Source organism: Oncorhynchus keta, chromosome 22, assembly GCF_023373465.1.
Source record: "Oncorhynchus keta strain PuntledgeMale-10-30-2019 chromosome 22, Oket_V2, whole genome shotgun sequence".
Taxonomy (NCBI): Eukaryota; Metazoa; Chordata; class Actinopteri; order Salmoniformes; family Salmonidae; genus Oncorhynchus; species Oncorhynchus keta.
In genome coordinates this window covers 36,252,174-36,270,023 of record NC_068442.1, presented here as the reverse complement: position 1 = coordinate 36,270,023, position 17,850 = coordinate 36,252,174, and the positions used below count along the sequence as shown (strand labels likewise).

Here is a 17,850-nt window from a genome sequence, read left to right as displayed (position 1 = left end):
GTGCGAAAAGTGCAAATCAATCCCACAGCAAAGTACCTTGTGAAGATGCTGGAGGAAACAGGTACAAAAGTATCTATATCCACAGTAAAACGAGTCCTATATCGACATAACCTGAAAGGCCGCTCAGCAAGGAAGAAGCCACTGCTCCAAAACAGCCATTAAAAAGCCAGACTACGTTTTGTAACTGCACATGGGGACAAAGATCGTACTTTTTGGGGAAATGTCCTCTGGTGTGATGAAACAAAAATAGAACTGTTTGACCGTTATGACCATTGTTATGTTTGGAGGAAAAAGGGTGAGGCTTGCAAGCTGAAGAACACCATCCCAACCGTAAAGCACGGGGGGACTGGTGCACTTCACAAAATAGATGGCGCCATGAGGGAGGAAAATTATGTGGATATATTGAAGCAACATCTCAAGACATCAGCTTGGTCGCAAATGGCTCTTCCAAATGGACAATGACACCAAGCATACTTCCAAAGCTGTAGCAAAATGGATTAAGGACAACAAGGTCAAGGTATTGTAGTGGTCATCACAAAGCATTGGGATATACACTACATGACCAAAAGTATGTAGACACCTGCTCTTCGAACATCTCATTCCAAAATCATGGGCATTAATATGGAGTTGGTCCCCCCTTTTGCTGCTATAACAGCCTTCACTTTTCTGGGAAGGCTTTACACTAGATGTTGGAACATTGCTGCTATAACTGCCTCCACTCTTCTGAGAAGGCTTTCCACTAGATGTTGGAGCATTACTGCGGGGAGTTGCTTCCATTCAGCCACAAGAGCATTAGTGAGATCGGCCATTGATGTTGAGCGATTAGGCCTGGCTCGCCCTTGGTGTTCCAATTCATCCAAAAGGTGTTCGATGAGGTTAAGATCAGGGCTCTGAGCAGGCCAGTCAAGTTCTTCCACACTGATCTCGACAAACCATTTATTTATGGGGACCTCACTTTGTGCACAGGGACATTGTCATGCTGAAACAGAAAAGAACCTTCCCCAAACTGTTGCTACGAAGTTGGATGCATGGAATCGTCTATAATGTCATTGTTTGCTGTAGCGTGAAGATTTTCCTTCACTGGAACTAAGGGCCCTAGCCCGAACCATGAAAAACAGCCACAGAACATTATTCCTCCTCCACCAAACTTTACAGTTGGCACTAGGCATTCGGGGAGGTAGCGTTCTCCTGGCATCCGCCAAACCCAGATTTGTCCTTCAGACTGCCCGATGGTGAAGCTTGATTAATCACTCCAGAGAACGTCTTTCCACTGCTCCAGAGTCCAATGGCGGCGAGCTTTACACCACTCCAGCCGACACTTGGCATTGCGCATGGTGATCTTAGGCTTGTGTGCGGCTGCGCGGCCATGGAAAACCATTTCATGGAGCTCCCAACGAACAGTTCTAATGCTGACGTTGCTTCCAGAGGCAGTTTGGAACTCAGTAGTGAGTGTTGCAACCAAGGACAGACTATTTTTTACTCGCTTCAGTCCCGTTCTGTTAGCTTGTGTTGCCTACCACTTTGCGGCCTACCATTCTACTGCCAATGTTTGTATGTGGAGATTGCATGGCTGTGTGCTTGATTTGGCTGAAATAGCCGATTCCACTCATTTGAAGGGGTGTTATGTGTGTGTGAGCAAATTAAGTGTGTGTGTGTGTGTGTGTTTGTGTGTTGAGTGGGAGTGTGTGTGTAGAGTCTTGTGTGTGTGTGTGTGTGTGTGTGTGTGTGTGTGTGTGTGTGTGTGTAGAGTCAGTACAAAAATGAAACTTTCAATGTAGATCGTCCATGTAGCCATTTTGTTAGCTATTTAGCAGTCTTATGGTTTGGGGATAGAAGCTGTTCAGGAGCCTGTTGGTGTCAGACTTGTTGCTCCAGCAACGCTTGCCATGTGGAAGCAGAGAGAATAGTCTATTGCTTTTCATCAACTTTTCTTCACTGTGTTTTAATAAATAATAAACATTGTGTGATAATGTATTGTATTGTAATGTGATTGTGTTGTGTATCCTCAGTCCCTGTGTCAGTCAATGAGACCGTTGACGTTTGTAAACATTTCACCAACCTGTGTTTGAACGGCCGCTGTATCCCCACCCCGACCAGCTACCGCTGTGAATGTAACATGGGCTACAGGCAGGACGTACGCGGGGAGTGTATTGGTAAGCCCACTGCAGTCATTACAGTTAGGAAAATGATATACACTACTGCCACCTTCTGACCACACAGACCTTCTCTGGTAGATGTAAAACTCAAGGTAGCCTTACACAATAGCATTCATTCTTTAACCTTTTTTTAACACGTTTGGGAGTGTTCAGATTTGTAATTGGAGCATCCTGTGTTGCACTGATAAATGTATTGCCTCCTCTCCTCCCTCCTTCAGATGTGGATGAGTGCGTCAGCAACCCTTGTGTCAACGGAGACTGTGTCAACACACCTGGATCGTACCACTGCAAGTGTCACGAAGGCTACCAGGGCACCCCCACCAAACAGGCCTGCATTGGTATGTTCCAATCACTCACCGGAACAACTACAGAACATGATCATTTTGTATTTAATGGACAGACTGGGTACCTTAGCCCACTGACTGACTCTGCTTGTAACAACACCACAATGTGTCCAGAACAGAAACAGACTGGTACCTAACCTGGCTAACAGTCAAACCAAGCCTCAACTCCCCTCTCCCTCCCCAGATATTGACGAGTGCATCGTGAACGGAGTGATGTGTCGTAACGGACGTTGTGTCAACACTGCCGGAAGCTTCCAGTGCATTTGCAACGCTGGCTTTGAGCTCACTCCTGATGGGAAGAACTGCATAGGTGAGCTACACACATACCTTACTCTCTAACAGCATGGACTACACCTAGAGGCCTGTTACATGGTAATTACATACTGTATGTCACTAGGTTATTTGCTCATTTGTTTGTGACAGAAAGCCTACGCGGCAGAAAGCCTACGTGGCAGAAAGCCTACGTGGCAGAAAGCCTACGTGGCAGAAAGCCTACGTGGCAGAAAGCCTACATGGCAGAAAGCCTACGTGGCAGAAAGCCTATGTGACAGAAAGCCTACGTGGCAGAAAGCCTACGTGACAGAAAGCCTACGTGGCAGAAAGCCTACGTGGCAGAAAGCCTAATTCACCTCCATTTCTTCAACCAGATCATGATGAGTGTGCCACCACCAACATGTGTCTCAATGGGATGTGTATCAACGAGGACGGTAGCTTCAAGTGTATCTGCAAACCTGGCTTCGCCCTGGCACCTAACGGACGTTACTGCACAGGTACGTCATCTGATATCATTTCTGGACGTGGATCCTCTCTAAAGGTTTCTTTGTATGGAAATTTGATTGATTCCATGACTGTATTGCAGCCATGTGGGACAAGTACCATCATCATATCTCTCCCCTTCTCACCTCCCTCAGACATTGATGAATGCCAGACACCAGGCATCTGTATGAACGGGCGCTGTATCAACTCTGAGGGCTCTTTCCGCTGTGAGTGCCCACCGGGCCTGGCCATCGACGTGGACGGGAGAGTGTGTGTGGACACACACATGCGCACCACCTGCTACGGTGCCATCAAGATGGGCACGTGCTCGCGTCCCTTCCCTGGCGCCGTCACTAAGTCTGAGTGCTGCTGTGCCAGTCCTGAACACGGCTTCGGAGAGCCCTGCCAACCCTGCCCTGCCCGCAATTCAGGTGACCGACTAACCCTAACCACACCAGCAAACATCATTGGTTTACATGTGCTGTCATTCACATCCTGTTAGACTGGAATCCAAGCGTATATGCTCTGTTTCAGTATTGTTTCACAATATGGTTCATATCAGTTCAGATTCCAGACTAAGATCCTGTAGAACTCTTCCAAATACTGCAGAAGTGATTGTTATAATTATAATGTCAATTGTGATTTTTAGTTATTAGCAGGTGACTTACAGGGTTTTGTCTTGGCTTTCAGCTGAGTTCCAGGCCGTGTGCAGCAGTGGGATTGGCATCACCGCTGACGGCAGAGGTGAGTCATGTGACTGGTGCTGTTTAATGTTAGGTCTCTGTGGTTTGGAGCCTGCCCTACAATCACTGCTAGTTATTCTGGCATTTAACAGGCCTCCCCTCAAACATTCCAATGCATCCCTCAGAAAGGTGTGAATTTCAGTCCGAATTTCAAATCAAAGAGAGAAAAAAGGAAAAGTGAAGAAAGGGAATCTGGACGTTGGCGAAAGCTTAAAGCTACGGCTGTGGTTTGTGGTGGGTGTCTCCTCAGACATCAACGAGTGTGCCTTGGACCCTGACATCTGTCAGAACGGCATGTGTGAGAACCTGAGAGGGAGCTACCGTTGCATCTGTAACATCGGCTACGAGTCCGACTCCAGCGGCAAGAACTGCGTGGGTGAGTCCAGGCTTCCTGTATTCAATGTCTGGTGGAAAAAGCAGCAACCCAAATAAAAGTTTATCAGACCTTAAAAGTGGCCAAGTCAAACTGAGTCACATATTTTTCACAACATCTGCTGTATGTTCGTGGCCTTGACTTGGACGTATGAACAAAGTTAGTTTTTCAGCGTGAACCATCTTCTAAATGTCAAACACGGGGGTAGATTGTTTTGGTTGGTTTGTGTTACATGTGATAAGTCAACCCTGTTGTCCTCTTATCCTCAACCTACCAGACATCAATGAGTGCCTAGTGAACCGTCTGCTGTGTGACAACGGCCTGTGTAGAAACACCCCCGGCAGCTACACCTGCTCCTGTCCCAAAGGCTTCGTCTTCAAACCTGACTCTGAGACCTGCGAAGGTGAACACTTATTACACACACCAATGGAGAAGACACACACACACCTCACATTTCTAATGCCTCAATATCAGCATACTAATGCGCAACCACAGTTGAACATGCTAGGAGTATCAGAAGTGTGTTGGTATTCCCCTTTCGCTGACTAAACGTTGTCAGATCTGCTAGATGTACATACACCTACAACTGTTTAACACATGAGAGATTGGAGTTAAATACAACATCAGATGTATGAACACGTTGGCTTATATCCTCTGTCCTGGTTGAAGTAAACACATGTCTGATCACAGGAGGTTGGTGGCACCTTAATTGGGGAGAAAAGGCTTGTGGTAATGACTGGAGCGGAATAGGGGAATGGTATCAAATACATAAAACACTTGGTTTCCAGGTGTTTGATGCCATTCCATTTGCTCCGTTCCGGATGTTATTATGATCCGTCCTCCCCTCAGCAGCCTCCACTGGTCTATATGACCCATTTAACTGGCTATTCAATGCCTTACCTAACCCTGCTCTGATCCATGTGTTTCAGATATCAACGAGTGTGAGTCCAGCCCGTGTGTCAACGGAGTCTGCCGCAACATCGCCGGGTCCTTCAACTGCGAGTGTTCCCACGGCAGCAAGCTGGACTCCACCAACACCATCTGCGTGGGTAAGAGAACGAGGCATCTATCACAACTGCCCGACTCAATCTGACACAAATGAAAAACAACAGATTCCTGAGACAAACTTCTGTCGGAGAATCAACATCAAGCAGACAGAGTGAAAAGTGGGATATGAGACAAGGTTTCTAGCTTAGTAGGCCTTCTAGAAGGTGTATTCTAATCTAAATAAACAAGTCAATGTCCGCTTTGGACATCTACAGATGGTAATCTGGGATGAATCATTAGAATAAACACCAACATGAGCCTGTCTTGTCAGTCTTTTTTTTTTTTTTTTGCAATTTAAAGTTTTATTAAGTTTTCTTGTTTTTCAATCAACCAACAAAACACATTCCACATTAACAGATGTGACAGGCTTCAAAAAAATAAAAAGTCAAAAAATAATAATACATTTGAAAAAATAAAAATACAATTAAAATGATACATACATACATACATACATACATACATACATACATACATACATACATACATACATACATACATACATACATACATACATACATACATACATACATACATACATACATACATACATACAATTCAATTCAATTCAAGGGCTTTATTGGCATGGGAAACATGTGTTAACATTGCCAAAGCAAGTGAGGTAGACAACATACAAAGTGAATATATAAAGTGAAAAACAACAAAAATGAACAGTAAACATTACACATACAGAAGTTTCAAAACAGTAAAGACATTACAAATGTACATATATACATACACACACACATACGCACATACATACACACACACACACATACTCAAAAACTAAATTAAAATAAAAACACAAAAAACACACACAAAAAAACATATAACACTTGCAGCAGCACTATCAAGGTTCTTATCAGCTATTTCAAGCATTCGCTGAGACGACGGGCCAATAATTTGTTTTTAGGTTTTACAATACCTTACACAACATGCGCATTTCCCTAGTCACCCCGTTCACTCTGACAAGTTTGAAATATAGTTGAATAGTGGAGACCAGAGTCTATCAAACTTGGGCTGTCTCTTGTGGAGGTCATAAGTGAGCTTTTCAAGAGGAAGAAAGTCAACAATCTGGTCAATCCACATTTTAAATGTAGGGGGTGTATTAGAGGCCCACAATAGAAGAATACATTTCTTAGCAAAGTATGTAATAGTCATAAGCAAATTTTCTCTGTCAGGATCAAGAACAAAGTCCTGCTGGGCATTAAGAAGATATATACATGGGGTCATATCAAACTGTACCTCTAGTATTTTCTGTGCAGCAGTATGTACAGATTGCCAGAATCTGGCAATCTCCCTACAGCTCCAAAATACATGCATATAGGTTCCACATTCAGAGGTACATCTTTTACAGTTAGGAGACATATCTGTTTTTATTCTATGGAGTCTCAAATGAGTATAATAAAATTTGTACAAAAATTTGTAATTAGATTCTTTCATTTTTACACTGGTGGAGGAGCAGTATACCCTGTCGCAAACCTCCGCCCATAACTCATCACTGATAGTCAGACCAAGGTCCTTTTCCCAGATTATTTTCAAAGGAGTAAAGGAGGAGCTTCCTTTCTCAGAAAGGAGTCTATAGATGTAAGATATTTTGCCTTTAATGGATTGTGCTGTGACAAGAAGGGTTTCAACTTCATTCAACTGAGTTCTAAACCTCCTCTTGGAGGTAAATGAGGAAATTACATGTCTGATTTGAAGATATTTTAAAAAATGGGATCTTGGCACATCGAATTCACTGCAGAGCTCTTGAAAGGATTTTAGTGTAGTGGTTTTCTGATGAAATAGGTCTGAAAAGGTCCTGATTCCTAGAGTATGCCAAAAATTAAAGTTGGCATCCCTCAGGGCTTTTGGCAAGTCTGGGTTGCCTACTATAGGCGAGTGAGAACATATTTGGGAGGAAATGCCCAGGTATTTCTTACAGTCCCTCCACGCAAGTAGGGTGCTGTAAATCGCAAAGGTTTTGGCTATGTTGCCCACTTCACTAAAGTTATTAATGAATATAATTGAGCTTAAGGGCAATGAACCACAGGATTGGGCTTCTATCTGAATCCACATTGACTCTTGTCTGTTTGTGATCCATGTTAGCATGTTGCGGATTTGGGCAGACCAGTAGTACAATTGAAGGGAGGGAAGGGCAAGACCACCTTTAGATTCAGGTTTTGATAAAGTTGAAAACTTGATCCTAGGTTTTTTATTGCCCCATATAAATTTGGTGATGCTTTGGTTAGTTGTTTTGAAGAAGGAAACTGGGAGATAGCATGGGAGCATCTGAAATAAGTAGTTCAGTCTAGGGAGGACGTTCATACGGATTACATGAATTCTTCCTACTAAGCTAATTGGGAGAGAGATCCAGGTTTGGAGATCGTTCTTGATTCAATCCAGGAGTGGAAGATAATTTTCCTTAAAAAGGCTATTCAGATCTGGTGTTATGAAGATCCCGAGGTATTGAAACCCCTGTGTTTTCCATTGGAAAGGACAAAGTGTCTTCATAGAGCTGGTGAGTGTAATATTGAGAGGGTAGACAGTGGATTTGTTAAAATTGATCTTATAACCTGAAAACTTGCCATATTGAGCAATTGTGTCTAAAATGAGAGGGATGGATTTCTCAGGGTTGGATATGTAGAGCAAGACATCATCCGCGTAAAGCGAAATCTTGTGCTGCAGGCCGCCTGCAGAAACACCCATAATACTTGGATGGCTCCTTATCAGCTCTGCCAGAGGCTCCGCCCCCAACAAGTAGAGCAGCGGGGACAGCGAGCACCCTTGTCTTGTGCCCCGTTCCAGAGGGAATCTGTCAGAGTTCAGTCCATTAGTAGTCACCATGGCATTTGGATGAGAGTATAGTGATTTGATCCATTTAATAAAATTTGGGCCCATATTGAACTTTTCTAAGACTGAAAACAGAAAGCTCCACTCCATCCTGTCAAACGCCTTCTCAGCATCCAGTGAAGCCAGCAGGACAGGGGTCTTTTGTGCGTTTGATCAATAATATCAAAAAGACGCCGAATGTTATCAGAAGAGTATCTGTCTCTAATAAATCCAGTTTGGTCCGCTTTTATTATTTTGGGAAGAAGAGTGTTTAGTCTTTTGGCGAGCAATTTGGTAATTATTTTATAGTCGAAATCCAACAAGCTTATGGGCCGGAAGGACGAGCAGGATAGGGGGTCCTTGTCCTTTTTTAGCAACACTGTAATGCGAGCTGTGTGCATTGAGTCTGGGAGAACTCCGTTTTTGCAAAAATCCTCCAGCATTGGCATGAAGCTAGGGCAGAGCTGGGGCCAAAAAGCTTTGTAGAACTCTCTGGGGAATCCATCTGGGCCTGGGGACTTATTAGGTGGCATGGAGGTAATTGCCTCCAGGATCTCCTCAGGAGTGAAGGGGGAGTTGAGATCTTCTTGGTCGGTCTCTGATAGTTTAGGTAGCGAGATTCCCTCTAGGAAAGAGTGGAGTTCTGCCTCTGTGTGTTTTCTCTCATAGGTATATAGTTTGCAGTAAAAATCATGAAAAGTTAGATTGATCTTTTTTGGGTCATATGTGACCTCGTCCTCTGCTGTTCGGATAGCCATGATTGTACGCTCTGACTGCTCCTTTTTTAATTGGTAAGCAAGCAATCTACTGGGCCTATTGCTATACTCATGGTATTTCTGTTTAGTAAAGAAAACTATTTTTTTATCTCCCGAGTGTAGTCCAAATTCAGTTTGGCTTTGGCTGCTTTAAGATGACTCCAGGAGGTGCTGTCTAGGGATTGTTTATGTATTTTTCACAGCATTCCAGCTCCCTTCTCAAGATCTAGCCTGTGTGCTTCCATTGCTTTTTTCTTAGAGGAAGCATATGCAATTAGATGACCTCTTAGTGTGGCTTTAGCAGCGTCCCACATTGTGGCCGGAGAAACAGGAGAATCTTTATTGTCTTGTGTGTAGTTGTCTATCCATGTAGTTACCAATGTATGGAACTCGTCATTTGATAGCATGGAGGTGTTGAATTTCCAGCTCTTTGACCTCGGGATGTTTTTGCAGAGGTCAAAGCGGAGGTGGACAAAGGCGTGATCTGAAAGTGCTATGGGTCCGATTGTACAAGTGGCTGAATTTATGAAACTCTTTGGGATAAAAATGTAATCTATACGGGAGTAGGTGTTATGGACATTAGAGTAGTATGTATAGTCCATAGATGAGCTATTATTCTCTCTCCAGATATCTATCAGTCCCATCTCTTTAGTAAGAGAGTTCAACATCTTTGCAGATCTAGGATTTGTGGTGGGGACTTGAGATGATTTGTCTAGGGTTGGGTTAAGGGTACAATTAAAATCTCCGGCCACCACGCCAAAGGAGACACAATGCTCATTGAACAGGGTTATAATTTTTGACATGAAGGCAGGAGTATCTGTGTTAGGGGCGTATATGTTTAATATAGTAATTGGTTGACCATATAGTGACCCAGTTATCAAAATAAATCTCCCCTCCGGATCAGATATGTTTTTGTCTATTATGAATGGAACATTTTTATGGATAAGTATGGCTGTGCCTCTACTGTTTGATTTGAAAGATGAGAAATACACCTGTCCCACCCAAGCTCTGCGGAGTTTGGCATGTTCAGCATCACAGAGGTGTGTCTCTTGTAATAGCGCAATGTCTGCTTTTTCCTTTTTTAGAGCACATAGTATCTTTTTCCGTTTTATTGCATGACCTAGACCATGGCAGTTCCATGTCAATAGATTTAAGGTGTTAGTCATCGTCATCAAACAGTAATCAAACTTTAGTGCAAGTCATCGCTGGGTAAAAGTGGATAGTAATTACAGCTGCGTTCACATAAAAGGAAAATAAATGGTGTACATAAAATAATAATCTCTGAACACCCCAGCCGAGTTCCCAAACAACTCGACACATCCCGTTGGATCTATTACCCCCCGCTCAGTCTCAATTCTGTGTTCCGAATAAAACAAAAACCGGGAACAGTTAGCAACGCACAACGTCTCCCTCTCCCCACCAAAGAAATGCCTCATCCTCTCCACCCCGCATTGAGTAAATAACACAGTTGCCCTCGTCCAGACCTCAGTAAAAGAGGGGAGAAAAATAAAATCAATAGCCCAGCCTACATATACCTCCCCCAAGGGACATAGGGAACCCCAGGTAATAATAGCCACAACAAAAAAACTGGGAAATAAAAGTAGGCTGAAACATTAGTAGGCCTATGTTAGGCTATACAGCCCATCCCTCTCAGTTAAAGGAAAATAAATATAAATTGGACGACTATAATGACATTTAGGGGGTGGGTCTCTGGATATCGGCTATATGTCGTCTTACCTCCTTTAGTAATGGCATTAATCACATTTAGTCATTGGTCTGTTTCTCATTGGCCAGGATTGTCTTTCAAAAACGTTTTGCCTCTTCGGGAGTTTTGAAGTGTCGCAAGGCTCCTTGGTGAAGAATCCTGAGCTCGTTTGGGTATTTGAATCCCCTGAAGATGCCTCGGTCAAATGGAGTATTTCTTTGCTTCGTCAAATTCTCTGCGCTTTCGGCATATTCCAGCTGACAGGTCCTGGTGTAAAGCGAGTTTGGCGTTTCCCACTGTGATGGTGTTGTTTTTCGCCGCCTGTAGGACTCGTTCCTTGTCGGTGAATCTCAGGAAACGTATGGTGATTGGGCGCGGTGGTTGTCTGACTGCTGGTGGGGGCCTCAGTGCTCTGTGAGCTCTCTCGAGTTCTATGGGCCTGTCGGTGGGCAGGTGGAGCCACTCGGGAAGTTTGTCTTGCAGGTAGCGGATCAGTGGCATGTTTCCCTTTTCTTTTTCGCCCAGATTGAATAGAACACAATTATTCCTTCGCCCCTTGTTTTCCAGGTCCTCTGTTTTCTCTTCCAGATGCTCAATTTTCTTTTTAGCATATGCTATTGTTTCCATGGCATCTGTCAATAAGTTTTCCATGGATAGGATTCGCCCCTCTGCCTCGTCCAGGCGCCCCGCGTTTATGGTTCTTGTTGTTGATGTCAGGCAATGCGTTTTCCAGGATTGTCACCTTGCCCCCTATCGCACTGAGCTGAGAGTTAATGGCATCTAATTTGGTGTTTAGTTCTGTACGTTGGGATCTCAACTCAGAAAGGATGTCTTCGACAGAGTGCGAGGTTGGCATTCGTTGTGCCTCGTGGGGGAGCGGGTTCTCTTGCTCCTGGCTAATGGCGCTAGTTTCTTCTGAAGCTAGCTTCTTCTTGGAGGCTTTTTCCGTCGCTAATACTCGAGTCCGGGTAAAAATGTCACCTGCAGTGTCGCCTTTTGTAGCCGCCCTGACTTTTTCTTACTAAAGCTAAATGAGTGTGAACTTGGAGTGGAGGTAAGATTAGGAATTGGAAACTACTTGTGCGGAGCTCTTAGTTCATGCGGCCATCTCGTTCAAGGGTCACGTGATCCCCCTGTCTTGTCAGTCTAATAGATTCCTGTACTTTAGAATATAGCTCTGTTCTCTGTTCAAAGCAGAGTCATATACACTTCCGTTCAAAAGTTTGGGGTCACTTAGAAATGTCCTTTTTTTGAAAGAAAAGATCAACGTCAAATCTCAACCCTCAAAAGCTCAGTCTCAACGTCAACAGTGAAGAGGCGACTCCGGGATGCTGGCCTTCTAGGCAGAGCTACTTCTCCTCTTTCTTTTCTGGTTAGAGCCAGTTTGCGCTGTTCTGTGAAGGGAGTAGTACACAGCGCTGTAAGAGATCTTCAGTTTCTTGGCAATTTCTCGCATGGAATAGCTTTCATTTCTCAGAACAAGAATAGACTGACAAGTTTCAGAAGAAAGTTCTTTGTTTCTGGCCATTTTGAGCCTGTTATCGAACCCACAAATGCTGATGCTCCAGATACTCAACTAGTCTAAAAAAGGCCTGTTTTCAGCCGTGCTAACATAATTGAGGAAGGGTTTTCTAATGATCAATTAGCCTTTAAAATTATAAACTTGGATTAGCTAACACAACGTGCCATTGGAACACAGGAGTGATGGTTGCTGATAATGGGCCTCTGTAATGCCTATGTAGATATTCCATTCCAAATCAGCTGTTTCCAGCTACAATAGTAATTTACAACATTAACAATGTCTACACTGTATTTCTGATAAATTTGATGTCATTTTAATGGACAAAAATTGTGCTTTTCTTTCAAAAACAAGGACTTTTCTACGTGACCCCAAACTTTTGAACGGTAGTGTAATTAGTTCAAAGGCATGGCTCAGCGGCGAGAATGTAAATTGTGGTCTAGTTTTTGGGTGGGCCCACGGTCTCGGGAGAACAAATTCACATTCCATTTGTTCTGACTGTGCTCTCAGTCCATTAGGACTGCCATAGCAAATTATTAAAGTATATGATGCATTTGTCTCAGTTTGGGCTGAGGTAAGATGGCAGCTGTTGAAAGGGAAACCTGTAGTTAGTTACTTACAACAGATGGTGCTGTTGTGCTTGGAATGATTGGAGTACTGTATACCCACGATGGGCCTTTTCCGCAGGGTTCTCTTGAAGGCCTTCACTTGCTCACATTCTCTCTCTTTCTTCCCTCTCTCCCTCTCTCCCTCCTCTCTCTCTCTTTCTTCCCTCTCTCTCTCCCTCCTCTCTCTCTCTCTCTCTCTCTCTCTCTCTCTCTCTCTCTCTCTCTTACCTACACCTCTCTCTCTCTTTCTTCCCTCTCTCCCTCTCTCTCTCTCTCTTCCCTACACCTCTCTCTCTCGATCTCTCTTCCCTACCCCTCTCTCTCTCTCGCTCTCTCTCTCTTCCCTACCCCTCTCTCTCTCTATCTTCCCTACCCCTCTCCCTCTTCTCTCTCCCCCTCCTCTTCCTTCTACAGACAGCATGAAGGGAACGTGCTGGCTGAACATCCAAGATGGCCGCTGTGAGGTCAACATCAACGGTGCCACGCTCAAGTCCGAGTGCTGCTCTACACTGGGAGCTGCCTGGGGCAGTCCCTGTGAACGCTGCGAGATCGGTCAGTACAAACATACCTAATAAAGTAATGAAGTGTGAGGTGTGTACTGTAACTGCTGTCTCTCTCCACAGACACTGCCTGCTCTAGAGGGTTCGCTCGTATGAAAGGAGTCAACTGTGAAGGTAAGACACTAATCGACTCCCACACACACACACACACACACACACACACACACACACACACACACACACACACACACACACACACACACACACACACACACACACACACACACACACACACACACAGTCAACTGTGAAGGTAGCAGACCCTCTGCTTCCCTCCCTGTGGTATTCCATTCACCCTCCCTTCCACAGAAGATGATGAGCCAAAGAGCACAGTGTGTCTTGTAATATTGTCCCTATTTCCTCCCTGCAGACATCAATGAGTGTGAGGTGTTCCCGGGGGTGTGTACCAACGGGCGCTGTGTCAACACCCAGGGCTCCTTCCGCTGTGAGTGTGGCGAGGGGCTCACTCTGGACGGGAGTGGACGCACATGCGTGGGTAAGACACCAGTGTTACTAACATCAACTCTGGCAGACACCATGCATTTTTATAATAACAGAAATCATGGCTATTATGTAACTTTGCTGTTGACTTCATACATATACTATATTTAAGCGATAAGGCATGAGGCGGTGCGGTGTATATGGCCAATATACCACGGCTAAGGGCTGTTCTTATGCATAACGCAACATGGAGGGCCTGGATACAGTCCTTAGCCGTGGTATATTGGTCATATACCACAAACCCCTGACGTGCCTTATTGCTATTATAAACTGGTTACCAACATAATTAGAGCAGTAAAAATTAATATTTTGTCATACCCATACGGTCTGATATACCACGGCAGTCAGCCAAATCAGCATTCAGTGCTCAAACCACCCAGGTTATAATACACTATAAAATATGAATGATAACCTACATGGGAGAAAAGACATCATACAAATTTGGTGAAAACAAACATTAGCATTGTTAGGATATTGAGGCATTAGCCGTAAAGTTCTGCATGTCTGACTGTTGTCTGTCCATCCGTCTGTCCCTCAGACGTGCGCAGTGAGCAGTGCTACATGAAGTGGCACGAGGATGAGTGTGGCGAGCCGCTGCCCGGTCGCTACCGCGTGGACATGTGCTGCTGCTCCGTGGGCGCGGCCTGGGGCATTGACTGTGAGGAGTGTCCCAAGGCGGGAACCCCGGAGTACAAGGCCATCTGCCCCAGAGGACCAGGCTTTGCCAACCGAGGAGACATCCTGACTGGCAGACCCTTCTACAAAGGTAGGCACTAACACTCATTATCTAGTCTTGGTAACACTTCATTTGCGTTGTGATAATGTAGCATTCACAACATATTCATGAAGCCTTCATGAGTATCACATAAAGAGTCATAATCTTCTGAACACCAGTAGGTATGTTTCTTACGCTAACAGCTTCCGAGTAAAGTCCTACTGATACACTGATGAGCTACACACAAAACAAGTACACCATTATGGCCTCACCTCACGCCAGCAGTTGCAAACCAACCACAGCATCTAATCTCGTTAACCACTAGGCATTTTTTTTAGATGGTGTTGATAAAACAGAACGTACTGGATTCCATGTTGAATCCCAGCGCTAAGCGTTGATGTTTGTCTGTTGTGTTGTCCCTCCATAGATGTAAATGAGTGTAAGAAAACAGAACGTACTGGATTCCATGTTGAATCCCAGCGCTAAGCGTTGATGTTTGTCTGTTGTGTTGTCCCTTCATAGATGTAAATGAGTGTAAGGTGTTCACCGGCCTGTGCTCCCACGGAACCTGTCGCAACACCATCGGCAGCTTCAAGTGTCGCTGCAGCAGTGGCTTCGCCCTCAACATGGAGGAGAGGAACTGCACAGGTATGGAGAGAAGGGGAGAGAAAGAGAGAGAGAGAGTGATAAGGGGGAGAGAGAGATAATTGTTTATTCCATAAAAAAGCATTTTAAAATCTGTATGATTAAAGCAGAAATCTATATATTTAGTAAGTATCCTTGAATATGAATTATAGTTGAAGTCAGAAGTTTATTTCAAGGCCTACCTTCAAACTCAGTGCCTCTTTGCTTGACATCATGGGAAAATCAAAAGAAATCAGCCAAGACCTCATAAAAAAATGTGTAGACCTCCACAAGTCTGGTTCATCCTTGGGAGCAATTTCCAAATGCCTGAAGGTACCACGTTCATCTATACAAACAATAGCACGCAAGTATAAACACCATGGGACCACGCAGCTGTCATACCGCTCAGGAAGGAGACACGTTCTGTCTTCTAGAGATGAACGTACTTTGGTGAAAAGTGCAAATCAATCCCAGAACAACAGCAAAGGACCTTGTGAAGATGCTGGAGGAGGAAACCGGTACAAAATAATCTACTGTATATCCACAGTAAAACGAGTCCTATATCAACATAACCTGAAAGGCCGCTCAGCAAGGAAGAAGCCACTGCTCCAAAACCACCATTAAAAAAACAGTTTGCAACTGCACATGGAGAAATATCCTCTGGTTTGATGAAACAAAAATAGAACTGTTTGGCCATAATGACCATCGTTATGTTTGGAGGAAAAAGGGTGAGGCTTGCAAGCCGAAGAACACCATCCAAACCGTGAAGCACGGGGGTGGCTGCAGCATGTTGTGGGGGTGCTTTGCTGCAGGAGGGACTGGTGCACTTCACAAAATAGATGGCATCATGAGGGTGGAAAATTATGTGGATATATTGAAGCAATATCTAAAGACATCAGTCAGGAAGTTAAAGCTTGGTCGCAAATGGGTCTTCCAAATGGACAATGACCCCAAGCAGACTTCCAAATTTGTAGCAAAATGACTTAAGGACAACAAAGTCAAGGTGTTGGAGTGGCCATCACAAAGCCCTGACCTCAATCCTATAGAAAATTTGTGGGCAGAACTGAAAAGCGTGTGCGAGCAAGGAGGCCTACAAACCTGACTCAGTTACACCAGCTCTGTCAGGAGGAATGGGCCAAAATTCACCCAACTTATTGTGGGAAGCTTGTGGCTGACTACCCGAAACGTTTGACCCAAGTAAAACTATTTAAAGGCAACTAATTGAGTGTATGTAAACTTCTGACCCACTGGGAATGAAATGAAAGATGAAAGAAATAAAAGCTGAAATAAATAATTATCTCTACTATTATTCTGACATTTCACATTCTTAAAATAAAGTGGTGATCCTAACTGACCTAAGACAGGGAATTTTTACTAGGATTAAATGTCAGAAATGGTGACAAACTGAGTTTGAATATATTTGGCTAAGGCGTATGTAAACTTCCGACTTCAACTCTGTGTAGTATTTGAGAATGTTTTAGGGGCAAAAAAATATATATATATGTATATAAATGAAACACTCCTGCTAGGCACAGACATCAATTCAATGTCTATTCCATTGAAATGATGTGGAAACAACATTGTTTCAACCAGTGTGTGCCCAGTGGGCTGTTTGTTGGCACAGACTCATTTTCGCATGAGATCAGTAAAGTAATGATGAATATTATGTTATATTATTATGCTGAATATTATATTATAATGCTGAATATTATATTTCTGTAATGTGCATTCTTCCCTCTGTCTCTCCTCTCTCTGTCTCTCCTCTCTCTCCTCTCTCCTCTGTTTCTCCTCCCTGCTCTGTCTCTCCTCTCTCCTCTGTCTCTCCACCCTCTGTCTCTCCTCTCTCTCCTCTCCTCTGTCTCTCCTCCCTGCACTGTCTCTCCTCTCTCCTCTGTCTCTCCTCTCTCTGTCTCTCCACCCTCTGTCTCTCCTCTCTCTCCTCTCTCCTCTGTCTCTCCTCCCTGCACTGTCTCTCCTCTCTCCTCTGTCTCTCCTCCCTCTGTCTCTCCACCCTCTGTCTCTCCACCCTCTGTCTCTCCTCTCTCTCTCCTCTCCTCTGTCTCTCCTCCCTGCTCTGTTTCTCCTCTCTCCTCTGTCTCTCCTCCCTCCGTCTCTCCTCTCTCTGTCTCTCCTCTCTCTGTCTCTCCTCTCTCTGTCTCTCCTCTCTCTGTCTCTCCTCTCTCTCTGTCTCTCCTCTCTCTCTGTCTCTCCTCTCTCTGTCTCTCCTCTCTCTCCTCTCTCCTCTGTTTCTCCTCCCTGCTCTGTCTCTCCTCTCTCCTCTGTCTCTCCACCCTCTGTCTCTCCTCTCTCTCCTCTCCTCTGTCTCTCCTCCCTGCACTGTCTCTCCTCTCTCCTCTGTCTTTCCTCTCTCTGTCTCTCCACCCTCTGTCTCTCCTCTCTCTCCTCTATCCTCTGTCTCTCCTCCCTGCACTGTCTCTCCTCCCTGCACTGTCTCTCCTCTCTCCTCTGTCTCTCCTCCCTCTGTCTCTCCTCTCTCTCTTCTCTCCTCTGTCTCTCCTCCCTGCTCTGTTTCTCCTCTCTCCTCTGTTTCCTCCCTCTGTCTCTCTCTCTCTGTCTCTCCTCTCTCTGTCTCTCCTCTCTCTGTCTCTCCTCTCTGTCTCTCCTCTCTCTCT

At 44.5% G+C, this 17,850-nt stretch overlaps 1 protein-coding gene across 3 annotated transcripts in view; it reads left to right on the top strand.

Moving 5' to 3' along the window:
- The window catches only part of fbn2b (fibrillin 2b), a 143,132-nt gene that overhangs the window by 69,742 nt on the left and 55,540 nt on the right, over positions 1-17,850 (top strand). For all 3 annotated transcript variants that reach the window (XM_052475118.1, XM_052475116.1, XM_052475117.1), the window contains exons 12-25: positions 2,010-2,153; positions 2,375-2,494; positions 2,685-2,810; positions 3,148-3,270; positions 3,412-3,687; positions 3,947-4,000; positions 4,250-4,375; positions 4,650-4,775; positions 5,302-5,421; positions 13,232-13,369; positions 13,441-13,491; positions 13,748-13,873; positions 14,417-14,644; positions 15,116-15,241. In XM_052475118.1, coding sequence (XP_052331078.1) covers positions 2,010-2,153; positions 2,375-2,494; positions 2,685-2,810; positions 3,148-3,270; positions 3,412-3,687; positions 3,947-4,000; positions 4,250-4,375; positions 4,650-4,775; positions 5,302-5,421; positions 13,232-13,369; positions 13,441-13,491; positions 13,748-13,873; positions 14,417-14,644; positions 15,116-15,241 — 1,884 coding nt within the window. The remainder of the gene's footprint in view (positions 1-2,009; positions 2,154-2,374; positions 2,495-2,684; positions 2,811-3,147; positions 3,271-3,411; positions 3,688-3,946; positions 4,001-4,249; positions 4,376-4,649; positions 4,776-5,301; positions 5,422-13,231; positions 13,370-13,440; positions 13,492-13,747; positions 13,874-14,416; positions 14,645-15,115; positions 15,242-17,850) is intronic.